The following is a 17,864-nucleotide window of genomic DNA, read 5'->3' as shown; positions in this document are numbered from 1 at the left end:
AACGCACTACAGCGTAACTCTCCTCACAACCGTCAGCTAGGTAACGCACTACAGCGTAACTCTCCTCACAACCGTCAGCTAGGAAACACAGTACAGCGTAACTCTCCTCACAACCGTAAGCTAGGAAACACACTATAGCATAACTCTCCTCACAACCGTCGGCCTCACGTTGGGCAGCAGATTTTAAAAGGACTGTGCCATGCTCTAACGGTTAGGGTGTAGTGTGCTGCTGGATGGGGTGTGGTGTAGTGTAGTCCACTTACAGCACTGCGGGAAGCTGTCTCTCCACTGTCACAGGGTAGCCCACGTGTGAGCAGGCCCTGGTGTACTCCAGAGTCCGGCAAAGTGTCCACATCGTCCGCCCTGTCACACAACAGGAAGGCTCATTTTGCTCAGAATTCTGGGTATTTCTCATGCATATTCATGTATGCAGAGCACAGGCTGAGTGACAGGAGTGAGGGGTGGGGCAGAGGCTGAGTGACAGGAGTGAGGGGTGGAGCAGAGCCTGAGTGACAGGAGTAGGGTTGGTGCATAGGGGACTTACACACATAAGTCGGAGACACAGCTGGCCACATAGGGGTTTGGGTCAATGTTCTCATGGCAGGACAGGAAGGGGAAGAACAGGAGGGCACTGCACTTCTCAATGGCGTCCTGAACACACACACACACACACACACACACAGAAGCATGTGCACATGCACGAACAAACAAAATCAAATACACATACAGGCATGTGTGAGTGAGCACACTGTATAGAGCGCAGTGTGTAAAGCACAGTGCATATGCACTGTGTATAAGCGCAGTGTATAAGTGCAGTGTGTAAAGCACAGTGCATATGCGCTGTGTATAAGCGCAGTATGTAAAGCACAGTGCATATGCACTGTGTATAAGCGCAGTGTATAAGTGCAGTGTGTAAAGCACAGTGCATATGCGCTGTGTATAAGCGCAGTATGTAAAGCACAGTGCATATGCACTGTGTATAAGCGCAGTGTATAAGTGCAGTGTGTAAAGCACAGTGCATATGCGCTGTGTATAAGCGCAGTATGTAAAGCACAGTGCATATGCACTGTGTATAAGCGCAGTGTATAAGTGCAGTGTGTAAAGCACAGTGCATATGCGCTCTGTATGAGTGCAGTGTATATGCAGTGTTGAACACTCACGTCCATGCGTGACTCGGAGGTGCAGGGGCTGGGGAACTCCTCCTCCACTGACCTGCAGCGCCTCTCCTGGGGCAGCTGCACCACCCAGCTGTTCCCAAAATCAGCAACGTCCTCCGTCTGCACATCTGCACAGGCAAGAGCCATAAAACCCCCATTTACAGTCTCATTCAGAGGCTTACACAGCAACTCATTCAGAGTGACTCATTCACAGGGTCTCATTCAAAATGACTCACTCAGTTACTCACAGGGACTCACTCAGTGTCACAGCACAGGTAAATCAAACCATAATCCCAGCACAAAACTGAGCCAGAACCAGGCGGGGACAGGGAGGCAGCGTTAGAGCTTTTCTGCATTTCGGGTGGCCCAAAGAAAGCCCACTTCCCTGCCACTGCACAAAGACCCAGTCCTGTCCCACTCCCGAATGCAGGGCGGCTCACTACAGAAATAATCGGCCCAATTTAGAGACGACCGATCGCATAACCGCGGCAGACCCGTCTCACTGGAGCTGGTGGTGAGGTCATCCGATCCGTCATCGTTGTAGTTCCCACAAAGCCCGCAGGCATGGCCTTTGTGTTCTTCGGTCATCCGGACGTACACCCCCGAGCCCCCGTCCCAGGCCAGCGAGAACCCAAACGTGCTCTTCACCAGGATGTAGTCCACCAGCCGCTCCAGGAACACGTTGCGGACCGTCTGCGGCAAACTCAGGCTGTCCGGGAGAGAGAACAGGCCAATCAAAGGGCCACCCAGAGTTACACCCCCCTGCCCCCGGCCCCGTGTGACTACTGTAACTGCTCTGTGCACTTTATACGCCAAAACTCATCAGCTACTTTTCAGGTGTATACAGAGACGGAGATATGAAGGGTAACACGATACCTGTGGCTCAACACTGCCCAAGCCCTTTGCACAAAAAACATCACAATCTGAAGCTGCCACAGAGAACAGGTACCTGGCACAGCTTCAAGGCAGAGTATAACCCCTTGAGATCCATTTCTGCAATTTTCTATTTGTTATTTTTTAAACAGAAAGAGATTCATCAGCACCACCTGCCGGTAGCTCAATGCACCGGCTCCACCCAAGCCCATCGGCCAGCACTCTCCGACCCCGCCCAAGCCCATCGGTCAGCACTCACCGGACTCCGCCCTTGTGGACCTGGTAGCCGGCGATGGTGATCTCCTCCTCACTGGGGAAGTGGAGGCTGAGGGAGCGGGGGCAGGAGTACACCGAGCCCCTACAGCTCCGGCTGTTATGCACCTGGGGGGGGCGGGGTGAGCCTGTTATTGGGGATTACCTCTGAGACCCCCCCTACCGCTACCCTCACCTCCTACTGCCACCTGCTTTTATAGGGAGCTGTGACTGACATCTGCCCAAATTAGCATTCCTGAAGAAAAAGCAGCACACAGTGCAATTTCTGCAGTTACTCAGCTCTTTTCAGAGTGGATTCACTGACGGTGACGTGCAGGTGGCCGAATATTCAACACAGATTTATGTGCTGCCATTCATTTGACCAACGGGCCAGTCTAAGGAACACAGATCATTTAAGTAATGATGGGGTCCGTACTTGAGAACACTGGTTCTATAGAGCGGCAGTCTTACCCACACCGCGTGCTGTGTTTCTCCAGAGCGGCAGTCTTACCCACACCGCGTGCTGTGTTTCTACAAAGCGGCAGTCTTACCCACACCGTGTACTGTTGTTTCTATAGAGCGGCAGTCTTCAGTAAGGATGTAGGAACAGGCTCCAGGAAAGTAGTAAGATTCCATCAAATGTTTCAAAGTGGTACTGTCCCCACGACCTACAGATCCCATCTCTGTTCTGCCTGATGTTTGGTACTGCATTACAAAAAACACAGCTCTGACAATGCATTTCAAATATTCACCATGAAAATTACCGTCTCAAATTAAAAAGGAATTAGAACGCACGTTGGTCTAAAGTTTACACAACATACGCAAAATTCACAATTCTTATGAAGCCGAAAAATCAGTGTGAACACAGGGACATGGACACAGTAGCGCGGACATGGACACAGGGACATGGACGCAGCAGCGCAGACATGGACATGGACACAGGGACATGGACACAGCAGCGCGGACATGGACACAGGGACATGGACACAGCAGCGCAGACATGGACACGGGGACATGGACACAGCAGCGCAGACATGGACACGGGGACATGGACACAGCAGCGCAGACATGGACACGGGGACATGGACACAGCAGCGCAGACATGGACACAGGAGCCAACTGTCAGCGGTACTCTGGTATCCTGGGGGAAAGACTAATGCCATCTCTGGGATTACAGGTGCCTCAGGCAGTTCACAGCTGGGTTTCAGATCACATCCTTAAGCCTCAGTGGTGGCCAATGAACACACACTCAGCCACTCAAATGGGCCCATCACCCGTGATATATAAACTAAATCGAACAGATTTGAACACTATCACATCCAGGGATTGCTCAACTCAGACATTCAGTGCTCCCGCAACCAAACAATGAGTGAAAACACCATAATTCATGATTTCAGCCTTTAGGATACAATACAAGACACTGATGAAAAATACGGAGTTTCAAAGTGCCACAATTGTCCATTTCATAAGCACCTCGTCCCTGCAGTCTCATCTGCAACAATACTCCCCAATACATGACACACTGGACAATAGCATCTATCTGGGAGTGCAAAAAATATTTTTTCACTGCCTAAAATTCATATTCCATCAAAGCAACAAGAAAGCGAACAATAGCCTAAAGGTATGCCGATAACAATGAAAATGCTACTCACTGAATATTTGTGGTTAAATAATGTGGCATCATGAGGCTGGGAATCTTCATCAGCGTGTGGGGGCGCTCAAACAAAAGCAGGTCCATGCAGTTTCCCAAAATGTGGTGGGCTTTTTAATAATCAACCAAAAGGTTTTAACAATGCAGTCTTAAAAGGTAACAAAGTTTCACGACCACCAAAGTAATAGTTTACAAAGCTTCACTTGGACAAGCACACAATCACTTCACATCTAACCCCCTCCCTTCAGAGAAGGCCTCCTTAAATAAAGCCGCCACCAAGTCGATTAGCCGCAGCCGGCTTTAGTCGGCGGCGACCCGGTTGTTGTAGTCTTGTATGGCAGCCATCTGTTTTGTAGTGCGTTGCAGCCATTTTGAGGAGACGTACCTCCCATCAATGACACGCCCTCTCATGATGCCACAATATGGAATAAATATACAATCCTGCCATAGGTTTCACATGTAAATAATACACACTCAAAATACAGCAGTCATTTATTATCTTGAATACAGGGCAGAGAGCAATTGCAACGGAAGTGAAGAGGGGTACAGGGGATCGCGACGGAACCAAAGAGTGGTACAGGGGAACAACGACAGAACCAAAGAAGGGTACAGGGGAACAACGACAGAACCAAAGAGGGGTACAGGGGAACAGCGACAGAACCGAAGAGGGGTACAGGGGAACAGCGACAGAACCGAAGAGGGGTACAGGGGAACAGCGACAGAACCGAAGAGGGGTACAGGGGAACAGCGACAGAACCGAAGAGGGGTACAGGGGAACAGCGACAGAACCGAAGAGGGGTACAGGGGAACAGCGACAGAACCGAAGAGGGGTACAGGGGAACAGCGACGGAACCGAAGAGGGGTACAGGGGAACAGCGACAGAACCGAAGAGGGGTACAGGGGAACAGCGACAGAACCGAAGAGGGGTACAGGGGAACAGCGACAGAACCGAAGAGGGGTACAGGGGAACAGCGACAGAACCGAAGAAGGGTACAGGGGAACAGCGACAGAACCGAAGAAGGGTACAGGGGAACAGCGACAGAACCGAAGAGGGGTACAGGGGAACAGCGACGGAACCGAAGAGGGGTACAGGGGAACAGCGACAGAACCGAAGAGGGGTACAGGGGAACAGCGACGGAACCGAAGAGGGGTACAGGGGAACAGCGACAGAACCGAAGAGGGGTACAGGGGAACAGCGACGGAACCGAAGAGGGGTACAGGGGAACAGCGACAGAACCGAAGAGGGGTACAGGGGAACAGCGACAGAACCGAAGAGGGGTACAGGGGAACAGCGACAGAACCGAAGAGGGGTACAGGGGAACAGCGACAGAACCGAAGAAGGGTACAGGGGAACAGCGACAGAACCGAAGAAGGGTACAGGGGAACAGCGACAGAACCGAAGAGGGGTACAGGGGAACAGCGACGGAACCGAAGAGGGGTACAGGGGAACAGCGACAGAACCGAAGAGGGGTACAGGGGAACAGCGACAGAACCGAAGAGGGGTACAGGGGAACAGCGACAACCGAAGAGGGGTACAGGGGAACAACGACAGAACCGAAGAGGGGTACCGGGGAACAACGACAGAACCGAAGAGGGGTACAGGGGAACAGCGACAGAACCGAAGAGGGGTACAGGGCGATCGCGACAGGAGGAGGTATTCACTGATCTGACAGCGCTCTCCCAGGCCCTGAAACTGGGAGCAGTCACAGTCTCCCCCCTCCCTCAGGTCAAACAGCTTCGGCAGGACAGCGGCAGCGACTGACCCAGGGTAATCTCTACATAATGAGCGCAACTCCCAAACCCCGGGCAGGGGTTAGAGCTGAGGGGACAGCGTTTACCTGCAGACACGTCCCGGGCGGTGTAGTTGTGAAAGACGCTTCTCGGAAGGGCAGATTCGGACACCAGGGGAGTAAACATCTATAGGAAAAGGAGTTTTAGAAAACGACCAAGTTTCTCCAGATCTGGAAGTTGTTCACGTTCATTTCCATGACCTCCTTAGCCAGGTCACAAGACCGCAGACAAGCATGCACTCTCACTCCTCCCAAACACAAGTGAACCGCTGCTTGTTTTAATACCACAGTCCACCATTCAAACACACAACTTCCCAACTTCTGAAAAAAATGTGCAAGGTTTCTCATCATCATTATGAATCTTGATTAAAGCCCTGTCATCAGTGAACAGAAGTTCAGTTTTATCTGTAGATATAGGTAAGTTTCTGCTACTGTGCCGTTTGTGTTAGACAAGGAGGTCTTTGTGAGAATCGGGCGCACCTTCGTATTCAGGCTGGCACGGTTGGTTCGGAGGGGGTCAGACATCCATGGACTGGGAGGGGACGAGCGTGCCAGCCTGGAGACTAGAGGACAGAGTCAAGTGCTGAGGAAAGCGAGGAAGACAGAGCGGAGGATGCAGAGTCAGTGGGAAGGTTGGACAAAGATTCAAGAGTGGGGAGTGAAGCAGTGACACTAGAAGCGAGAGAGGAGGGAGAGAGGGAGCGGAGGTTATGGCGGACCATGACAGTAGGAGTGGATGGAGGGGAGGGAGGGAGGGGAGCAAGAGGGAGGGAGAAGGAAATGAAGTGGTGGTCGGACTGGTGCAGAGGGGTCACTGCGGGATCGGAGGAGCAGCAATTCCTCAGGATGACCAGGTCTAGGAGGTTGCCAGCTTTGCGTGTTGGTGGGGAGTGCATCAGGGAGAGATCGAATGAGTGGAGTAGGGGCAGGAAGGCTGCGGAGTGGGAGGCATCAAGGTGGATGTTGAAGTCTCCCAGGAGGATCGGTTATGTTCTGTGTAAGGACCCAAACGGAGACCAGGGAAATCCAAAAAACGTTGTCTTTATTCAGTCCAAAGTTCAAAGCCAAGTAATCAGAGATAGGACGGTACAAAATCGAGTTTCCAAAAGAATAGTGGTAAACAGGCAAAAAATCAAAAACCAAGAGATCAGATAGGCGAAGGTACAAAGGAACAGGCAGAAGAGAAGTCAAAACAAAGCGAAGGTCAAACCAGAAAGCAATCAAACAAAAGGGACAGGCAAACTCAAGGTCGTACGGAAAGGGGGTCTCAGGAATCTCAATAAACAAAGGCTTACAAAACATCGGCAGTGAATATGATCAACGTTCTGAGAGGGAGCTTGGTGGAAAAGACTGACATTTATACACTGGGGAAGGTAACAATCAAGGAGGGGTTACGTGAGTGAGGGCAGAGTAACAAACAACATCCAGGTGAAGAACATTAGGATAATTAATTAAATGACAGGGGACTGAAAATGCAGACTGGAATCAGACAACAATGATAAGACGGCCTGGGTTTAGCAGGTAAAACACGTGCAGACACAGGTGCAGGCAATTGCAGAATTCAGCGTTAGGGCAGACTAGAAAGAAAAGGGGCAGAGCTACAGCGCAGCATGGAAAAGGGGAGAATGGTTAATGTATTAGTATAGTGATCTAAACTATCAAAAACCCAAAACTAGTGTTTGTTAGTCCATTAGTAAAATTCACATGTTAGTATATTAATGAGGTTAGTACTTCACAATCTATAAGTTAGTAAGGATTAGTAGAAATTAGTAAAACTAGATACAAGCAGGAAGTAAAACGACTGGAAAGAAGGGGGGAAACCACAAATACCCGGAACCACCCAAATAGTGAAATCACACAAATACAGGGGAGTGAAGCAGCTCAGGGAACACAGACAGAGATGGCACTGGCGAGACAAGTGACCGGGAGAACGAAAACACTGGGACGGAGGATGTGAAAAACAATAAACCCACAGAAACACAAAACAAACACTAACAGCAAACAGATACCAATACAGACTACAACAGGATCAGTGGGGTGCCATCCTCCGGGAAGGAGCTGAGCAGGGTGTCGAGCTCATCGAGGAAGCTTCCCAGGGGCCCGGAAGGGCGATAGATAACCACAATATACAAGTTAACAGGATAGGTGATTGAGACAGAGTGGTATTCAAAGGTAGAGATGGAGAGGTGAGAGAGGGGGAGAACAGAATTTCCAAGAGGGAGAGATCAGCAAACCTGTGCCCCCAACACGGCCAGACGGGCAGGGGGTGTGAGAGAAGGAGAAGGAGGAGAGGGCTGCAGGGGTTGCAGTGTTGCCTGGTGTGATCCAGGTCTCAGTGAGGGCAAGGAAATGTAAAAGAGAGGAGGGACGCGTAGGCTGAAATGAAGTCAGCCTTCCACATAGCAGACTGGCAGTTCCATAGCCCTCCTGCGACTGAAGTTGTCACAGGGGGTCAATGAGGGATAGCGAAGGTTGGAGAGGTTCCGTCGCCGCGGGGGGCCTTGCCTGCGGAAGTGCGTTCTGTAGGGGAGAGAACAGGTTGGGATGGGGTTGAGACACATAGCAGAGCAGTGAGGACAGGGAGTAGTGAGGGGAAGGGTGGTGGCAGAAGGATACAGATGCACTAAGACTAACTGGGAGGGAGCGAGACAACAAGCGCTGGCAATTACCAAATGAATAGCAGCTGATGACTGAGCAATTACTTACAAGCCAAGTGAAGCTAACTAGCTCCATACAATACCTGCCTAATACGGTTAGAACAAATAACTAAAAATACTACAAACAGCAAAACGAATGCTGGGCAAACTACAAAACAGGTAGAAGTACAGGTAACAGTCTAATCTAGCTACACTATTTGCAAAAAACAGATACTTAGCCTGCTCTAGGAGAACTTCTGCTGGTCCTGCACAGCTGAAACCAATTGCATTTTCTAACTAAGTAATGCCAAATATTTCTAATATAGCGCTGCTCCAAGTGAGACTACTTACACCCCCTTAGTGCAGTGCAACTTACAGTGGAATTATAACACTTCCAGGCAAAACACACGATATTTCACCGCAAGCGAGATTACTTTCCACAGCAAACTTACGTGTTCTCAGGGCACGTATGCAGTGGCAATTTTAGGATCTGGCTAGCTCACTCAGCTGCTTTCCCTACCCCGGTACTATGGCTCTCAGCTGCTCTTTTAAAATCAGTAACATTTAACATAAACCTCACGCGATATAGACAAATACAAACACTTCAATTGAGTACGTCTTTAAAACCACTTTTCCGGTGTTTGAGATGCTCCCCGGGGTCCGAGTTTCGGTGCTGGTACGGCTTCAGTCAGAGTCTCCTGTGGGGGCGTCCGCTGGTCCAGTGCAGTGAGGTGTCTCCCTTCGCAACAGGAGAGCCTCGTAAACAGGCTGGAGAGCGGATAGAAGCACTCCTAAATTCCCACTACCCCTACCGCAGCTCTGCATCGCATAGGAACCTTGCCTTGCCCTACAACCTGCTAGCTATCTTCGCTGTCGGCGGCCCTAAACGGCATGCAAACGGCAAGCACCCTCCGTTAACGAGTGCAGAAATACAACTAGCGCGGCTGGGCTTCCGCCCCGTAACACTGACCAAGCTAAGCTCTCCAGGCTCTAAACGCCCGCTCTGCTCCTTTCACTCCTCTGTTTCTCTAAGACAGTCCCCCCACAGGTGCAATCACTTACTTCCATCATCTCAGGTGCAATGACTCACTCCACCGTCAGTGGTGTAACAGGCGTGATCTTGCGTTGTGTTCTGTAAAAGCACCACAAAGCAGGATTCCCAGTCGAGCTGGTTTATTCTGATAATAGACAAACAGTGCGATCACTGGACTGTTCTCAACTAGTATCTTCAGCTATGGTGATCGCTTGCATGGGCACGTTAAACTGGGCAATCAATTACAGCATACATATGTACCTGATAATAGACATCCCTCACATACACGCGCAAAATACCCATACTTTTTTACTCTGAAACATTTCCAGTTTAAACAGCTAATCTGCCTGTGGCCTAGGGGGCAAGGTTACAGTCTTGGGAACATGCGCTCCCAGGTTCAAGCGCAGCTAGGGACATGTTTCTTTAACCTGCTTTTACCCTCACTAATAATTGTCTACTACCTCTCAATTATTGCTTTTGCGCCATATCTACACACCGAACGTATACACTGCATTATGACGTACCGTCTGCACGTTCAGTTATTAACCGGCTACAATATTGCAAAGCCATATGGATTCAACGGGAGCTCTTCTGTGCTTACTGACCTGTGTTCTTTAATACCACGGACAGGTTTGCTAATGATATTTCACGAATTGCATAGCTATGTCATGGTGCTAACAAAGTCACAGACTGGTAAACCTCTGGTTGAAGGATTGAATCCCGCCTCGCACTCAGGCAGATAATTTCCTCTTTTACACTAACGTTTTCTTACGCTTTTATATTTTCTTTACTGAAACTCACGGCCACCCATATGCATTTCATGACAGCAAATGTATTCATTTTATTAAAAAGTTACACCAGTTCATCACTGTGCCATTTCTACTAACTATATTTCTTCACTTGGCTACCGTACAAAACCTTCTTATCAGCAAACACCACGTTTCTACATTCATGTTACCTCGCCCTATTCTCTATCTAGCCACATACAAACAATGACTACGCATACGTTCTACAACTCTGCATTAAAACATTATATTCAAAATCATGACTCACCCATAAGCATAAGTACTAAACATGAGAAAAGTAAAACAGTACAATAGATTGCACATGTTACTTAATTCTCCACTTTAACAACAAGCACTTTACACCGACTATTATATATAGCATTCCATAAGTAAACTAAGCTCGCTCATGGTCACTTTATTTATTTCACACTATATTCTGTTATCACGTCAACCTTAACCTACATGCCCATTCTGCTAAAAACATATTGTTTCAACTACGCAATTTCATCATAATTTCTCTCACACTGTTGTTATTTTCTCATCTGCAAAGCCTGCTGGGACATACGCGTCTGCTTCTATTCTCCACTATCAAGTTTTCCGGTTCTAGCTTAGCAGAACAGCGAACAGGATTCCCACCTGCAGATAAGCCTATGAAATGCCTTATAAACCTTATGAGCACTAAAAGTGCATCTCCACGAAATAACAGACAACGGAGCAGGACAGAAGGCTACACAAGTTGCGACATACGCAGCTCTAATTCTACGGGCTTGCTGATTCTTTTCTCTATCAAGGCCGTCAAGATGGCCGTCAAATCCGTGAGTACATACACTGGCCACATTTCACCTGCGTTTCTGTTGCGTTTACACTTAAGCCAGCGCACGCTTTGTGTCACAGCCACTGTTTGTACATTGTACAAGATGTATTTCAAAGCAATGCTACCCAATATTTCCTCAGTTATTTCAAGTCACTTGGCCCTGTGTTTTGTAACAACGTCACTCACTACAACAGAATAGCAGATGAACTGAGGGTAACGGTTTAGGGGTTACGGTTAGGGTTAGGGTTAGGGAGCTAGCCTGCAGCTAGGGGTTAGGGTTAGGGTTAGGGTTAGGGTTCTAGCCTGCCGCTAGGGGTTAGGGTTAGGGTTAGGGTTAGGGTTAGGGAGCTAGCCTGCAGCTAGGGGTTGGGGTTAGGGTTAGGGTTCTAGCCTGCAGCTAGGGGTTAGGGTTAGGGTTAGGGAGCTAGCCTGCATATCTGATGGGCTTTAATAAGGCCAGATCCTGACACTCCATCGGGGCGCCGGCCAGGCCGCAGGTTTCTAACCTTACGTGTTTGCCTGCTCGTTTCTTTATACCTGTGTCCCAGACATATGGCCCTACGTCTCTGTCTGCAAGGTGCGTTTCAGAGCTAGCTAACAGAAATAGTATTTCAAAAGCCCCTTTAACTAATACTTTTAAACTAGCATCTGATATCTGTTATATTGAGACTGCGTCTGTTCCATGCATCTATGCCATACGTAAAGCTAACCGTGGAATTGATGTGGATAACTTAATTGTCATAAAAACACGGCACGCTGCTACTAATCATAGTGAACCATCCTTAAAAATTGGACTATTAAATGTTAGATCAGTCACTCCAATAGCAGATCTTGTCAAGGAATTGATAATAGACCATAATCTCAATGCATTATGTCTGACTGAAACTTGGCTAAGTAAATTAACTAAAAAACAATCATCACAGTTTTCAACTTATCCCTCCATTTTTGGCAGCGTTCACTTCATGAACTTTTTCGATCAGAAAATTGAGGCTATTAGAGACCAGATTTCCAAATTGTCTCCATCATGCACAATTTCTGTTCATGTTAATAAACAGCCCCGCACCTGGTTAAAACAGGAAGATTTACAGACAGCGGTACTAAACTGTTTTACGCCCATTAGCATGGTCGAGTTATCCAAATTACTTATGTCTTCACAACCGATGACCTGTCTACTCGATCCTATTCCTTCAAACTGGATTAAAGAACTATTTCCAGTACTAGGCCAGCATATACTAAAAATCATTAACACATCCCTAGTCACAGGATACGTACCTGAGTCACTAAAAGTGGCAGTTATTAAGCCATTATTGAAGAAACCAAACCTAGAACCTGATAAATTGGAAAATTATAGACCTATTTCAAACCTTCCATTTCTATCAAAATTATTGGAGAAAACTGTTGCTAAGCAACTAAGTGCCTAACCTTAGCTCTAACGGTATCCTTGATATATTCCAATCAGGGTTTAGACCCTACCACAGCACAGAAGCCACTCTTATTAAGGTTACTAATGATCTGCTGTTGTCAGCCGAGTGTAACTCTGTGTCGGTTCTTGTACTCCTCGACCTTTTGACACAACTGATCATGGAATTCTACTGGACAGACTCCAGGCCTGTGTTGGACTTCATGGACAGGCACTCGCATGGTTTAGATCACACCTATGTGACAGGAAACAATTTGTCAAATTAAAAGAAGAAGAGTCCAGCTCCTCAATAATGAAATACGGTATTCCACAAGGATCAGTACTAGGGCCAGTACTCTTCTCGCTATATATGCTACCACTTGGCAATATTATCCAGGCACATGGCATAGAGTTCCAATGCTATGCGGACGATACACAGATTTATATTTCAATGAAACCTGGTGAAGCACTGCCACTTTCCCGGTTAGAGGCCTGTATTGTAGATATCACGGTTTGGATGCTTTCTAATTTTCTGCTCCTGAACTCGGATAAGACCGAAATGTTGGTTTTAGGTCCCAAAATATTAAGGGAGAAAATGTCTACTCTTACCCTAAACTGTGATGGTTTTTTGGCTGAACCAAACATGGTTGTTAAAGACCTTGGTGTCACCATTGATCCTGATCTTACCTTTGACATGCATATAAAAAACATATACAGAATTGCCTTCTCACACTTATGCAACATAGCTAAAATCAGGCATTTTCTGTCAATGGGGGACGCAGAGAAATTGATCCATGCTTTTGTTACGGCTAGGTTAGATTACTGTAATGCCCTGCTTTCTGGCTGCCCTAATAACTCGTTAAAGAGTCTCCAGCTTGTGCAGAATGCAGCTGCTTGTATCTTGACCAGAACTAAGAAGTATGAACACATACCAGTACTAGCATCGCTTCACTGGCTACCCATTAAGCATAGGATAGACTTCAAGGTTTTGCTCCTGACTTTTAAAGCTCTACATGGACGTACACCTGTGTACATATCTAACCTGCTCCTATAAGCCCACAAGGTCACTCCGATCCCAAGACGCAGGCTACTTGGTAGTCCCAAGAATTTCCAAAAACCTAAAAGGTGGTAGGGCTTTCTCCTACAGGGCCCCACTACTGTGGAACCAGCTTCCAAAATTTATAAAGGAGTCAGACACAGTCTCAATATTTAAATCTAGATTGAAAACGCACCTCTATGCTCAGGCTTACAATCAGTTGTAGTCTGGAGACAGGGTGCGAGAAGCCTGTAGTCATAGAGCTTTGTAGGTGGCAATCCTTTCCTTACTGTCACCTGTCAATCAGCTGTGACCCGACTTTACATGGGCTGGCTCTTGATAGGCGGCTATGGTTGCCTACCCCTCATGACTGCATGGGCTCTCCATCCCTGTCCTAGTAGATATGCAGCTATATTCTACTCCTGGCAGGGTCCCCCCAATACATACCACTTCCACCTTACTCACTGTCTGCTATATTGCAAATTCCCTAATTGCCGTTTCTACCGTCTTCCCCACGCTGCCGGCGGGGCTCTTGCCCCAACCCTCGAGAGTGCTTCGAGAGTCGTCTGGTCTCCCCCACCTCTGCGGTCCAGACCCTCCTTCGTCATTGCCTCCACCCTGCCCACATCTGTCGCCACCTGCTGTTCCCCATCACCGCCACCCGGCCCCACCCATAATCTGAGCCACATCACATATCTTATAAAACTGGCTGACATGCTGGTCACCAGTCGGTACCGTGAGCCGACCAGAGGAGGATGGGTTTCCCCCTTGAGCCTGGTTCCTTCCAAGGTTTCTTCCCATCTGCCACAGGGAGTTTTTCCTTGCTACTGTTGCCTTAGGCTTGCTCCTGTGGGGGTTTCGGCCAGGGTTGTCTGTAAAGCTTATTGTGACAACTGCTGTAAAATACGAATAAAATTTTATACAAATAAAATTTGATTGATTGAATTTGGCTCTGTGTGTGTGTGTGTGTGTGTGTAGTTGCTGTTGGAGCTGCAAGCCCGGGGCAGGGTGCTGGTTCTGATCGGCTCTGTGTTTGTGTGTGTGTGTGTGTGTGTGTGTGTGTGTAGTTGCTGTTGGAGCTGCAAGCCCAGGGCAGGGTGCTGGTTCTGATCGGGTCTGTGTTTGTGTGTGTGTGTAGTTGCTGTTGGAGCTGCAAGCCCGCGGCAGGGTGCTGGTTCTGATGGGCTCTGTGTCAGACCTGGCTCACTGTGAGAGGATCCGCTCAGCCTGCGCTGCGTATGGAGTCCCCTGCAGCCTGAGGGTCAGCTCCGCCCACACGGGCCCCGACGAGACCCTGCGCATCAAGGCCCAGTATGAAGGTAGGGAACGGGGGGGCGCACTGGGGGGAAGGGATGGGGGTTTGGGTTAGGCATGGAGGGGAGGGGGGTTAGGCACTGGGGGGAGGGGTGCTGGGTGTGAGGTCTCATCCTGCTGTGTGTGTTTGTCAGGTGACGGCGTCCCGACCGTGTTTGTGGCAGTTGCCGGGCGTAGTAACGGACTCGGGCCGGTGATCCTCCTCTTGTCTCCAAACCAGCACGCTCCTCACCCCCCTGCCCATGGCTGACCGAGTCACTACGCTCCAGCAGAACATCACTGCGGGCTGCAGAGAGGAAGTGGAGAAAATCCCGATCCTCTGATGACCTGACCGCATACCATACCCTGCTGGCGACTTTCACATCTGCCCTCACGTCTGCGAAAGCCTCTTTTTTCCAATCCAAGATCAGTGCATGTGTCTCTAATCCACGTAAACTATTCTCCACCTTCTCTTCCCTCCTCATTCCTCCTCCACCCCCACCTCCCTCTTCCCTCTCCGCAGATGACTTTCTGGCCGCCTTTGAAGGAAAGGTGGCTACAATCCGGAACTCCTTCGCCCATCCAGTGAGCCCCCCAACCCCCCAGGACAAACCCACAGCCACACTGACCTCTTTTGAAATGCTGGAGGACTCTGATGTATTACAACTCATCACCTCTCATCGCGCAACCACCTGTCCACTTGACCCCATCCCATCTAAAGTTCTCCAATCCATCTCCAGCGAGCTCCTTCCCTATCTGTCTTCCATTGTTAATTCCTCTCTCTCCTCTGGTCATGTTCCCTCTGTTTTTAAGATGGCTCGTGTTACCCCACTACTCAAAAAACCCACCTTAGACCCCTCCTATGTAACAAATTATCGACCCGTATCCCTTCTACCCTTTCTGTCCAAAACCCTTGAACGAGCAGTTCTTAAACAATTAACCTCTTTTCTCCATCAGAACAACCTGCTAGACCCTCACCAGTCTGGCTTCCGATCCGGGCACTCAACAGAGACTGCACTCCTAGCTGTGACGGAGGCACTTGCCACTGCAAGAGCCTCACGCCTCTCCTCTGTCCTGATCCTTCTTGACCTGTCTGCAGCTTTTGACATGGTCAACCATAAAATACTCCTCTCCACCTTGGCTGGGATGGGAATTGCCGGGACTGCCCTGTCTTGGTTCGCTTCCTATCTTGCAGATAGGACCTACCAGGTCACCTGGAAGGGGTCTGCCTCTGCTTCTCATCCACTTGTTACGGGAGTGCCGCAGGGATCTGTACTGGGTCCTCTGCTGTTCTCCTTATACACCAGATCTCTTGGTTCAGTCATTAATTCACATGGCTTTTCCTATCATTGTTATGCAGATGACACACAACTCTTCTTTTCTTTTCCCCCCTCGGCCACACAGGTCAATGATAAGATCTCTTCCTGCCTGGCTGACATCTCCACCTGGATGGCCAGCCACGATGCACGTGACCTTGTAATTGAGGTCACGTGCGTCGGTTAGGAACTAACTTCTTTTGTGAAGCTAATTTTATTGATTTATTGTTTTTAATTGTGTCATTAGTTTCAGGTGCATTTGCACAATAATAGGGCTTTTAGAGCGACGCATAGCGTCGCTCCGTCACATTTTATGCGCTCCCTCCCCATCCCAGTATGCTCACTCCCCTTCCGAACCAGCTTCCAGCGTCGCGGGCCCCCACGACAGAGAAACCCATCCAACCTCCGCGACCTGCAACCAGCTACCAGCCAGAATGCCACCCTCGCTGGGGGACTCTGGAACTGCCAGTCGGCAACCCGAAAAGCCGACTTCATCTCCGCCTACGCTTCCCACCTGTCTCTCCAGTTCCTGGCCCTCACAGAGACCTGGATCAGCCCTGACAACTCTTCTACCCCAACCGCGCTATCCTCCTCATTCTCATTCTCCCACACACCCCGGCCATCAGGCCGTGGTGGTGGCACAGGTTTACTTCTCTCCCGCTCCTGGAATTTCTCTGTTCTCCACTCTCACCTCTCTCTGTCCAGTTTTGAACACCACTCTGTACATGTGACTCACCCATCTAACCTGTTTATTTCTGTCATCTACCGCCCCCCAGGTCCCCTGGGAAATTTTCTGGAAGAGCTTGACATCCTGCTCAGCTCCTTCCCTGAGAATGGTGCCCCCCTCATCCTCCTCGGAGACTTCAATATTCACCTTGAAGCCTCCCAGTCTGCAGCCTTCCTTCCACTACTCCACTCCTTCGACCTCTCCCTCCAGCACTCTCCCCCAACCCACAAGGCTGGCAACCTCCTCGACCTCGTATTTTTGAGGAACACCACCTGCACTGGCCTAAACGTCACCCCTCTCCATACCTCTGATCATCATTTTGTTTCCTTCTCACTCCCCCTTCCCTCCCACCCACACCCCTTCTCTCCACCCAGCCCTACTGTCTCTGTCCGCCGTAACCTGTGCGCCCTTTCTCCCTCCTCTCTTGCCCCTTGTGTCACTGCCTCCCTCCCCCCTCTTGATGTCTTCTCTGCCCTTCCCTCTGACTCGGCCTCTGACACCCTGCTATCATCACTCTCCACTGCCATTAATACCCTCTGTCCTCTTGTCTCCAGGCCCACACGCCCATCTCCTCCATGCCCGTGGCTGACTGACGTTCTGCGATCTTCCAGGACTGCCCTGCGTGCAGCAGAGCGGAACTGGAAGAAGTCTAGAATGCCAACGGACCTCTCTGCCTACCAGTCCCTACTGAACTCCTTCTCCTCAGCAGTTGCCACTGCCAAGGCAACATACTACCACTCTAAAATACACAAATCTATTGCTAACCCCAGGCAACTGTTTTCAATTTTCTCCTCTCTCCTCAGTAAACCCTCACCTCCAACTCAGACCTCCCTTACTGCTGAAGACTTCGCAGCCTTCTTCGAAGCAAAGGTCACACTCATCCGCAGCTCCCTTGACCCTCCCGACTCCCCACCCTTCCCTCCCCCCATCCCCTCTATGACCCTCCCCACATTCTCCACCTTCTCCCCACTCTCTCTCCCTGATGTCTCCCAACTCTTGCTCTCCCACCGTCCCACCACCTGTGCCCTTGATCCCCTCCCCTCTACCCTCCTCCAGTTGATCTCACCAGAGATCATCCCCTTCATCGCCCACCTGATTAACT

The 17,864-nt window shown here is 49.4% G+C and overlaps 1 protein-coding gene across 1 annotated transcript; it reads right to left on the bottom strand.

Annotated features, from left to right (window-relative positions):
• Positions 1-540: 540 nt before the first annotated feature.
• LOC118233424 (otogelin-like protein) lies at positions 541-2,963 on the bottom strand. The gene is made up of 6 exons (XM_035429197.1): positions 2,955-2,963; positions 2,834-2,854; positions 2,290-2,411; positions 1,661-1,866; positions 1,161-1,285; positions 541-651 (listed from the first exon to the last, which is right to left on the bottom strand). The coding sequence occupies exons 1-6, from the start codon at positions 2,961-2,963 to the stop codon at positions 541-543; spliced, it is 594 nt and encodes a 197-aa protein (XP_035285088.1).
• Positions 2,964-17,864: the final 14,901 nt, after the last annotated feature.

This window comes from Anguilla anguilla, chromosome 8, assembly GCF_013347855.1.
Source record: "Anguilla anguilla isolate fAngAng1 chromosome 8, fAngAng1.pri, whole genome shotgun sequence".
Classification (NCBI taxonomy): domain Eukaryota; kingdom Metazoa; phylum Chordata; class Actinopteri; order Anguilliformes; family Anguillidae; genus Anguilla; species Anguilla anguilla.
Note: the sequence above shows the minus strand (reverse complement) of the source record. Positions and strands in the feature narration are given on the sequence as shown.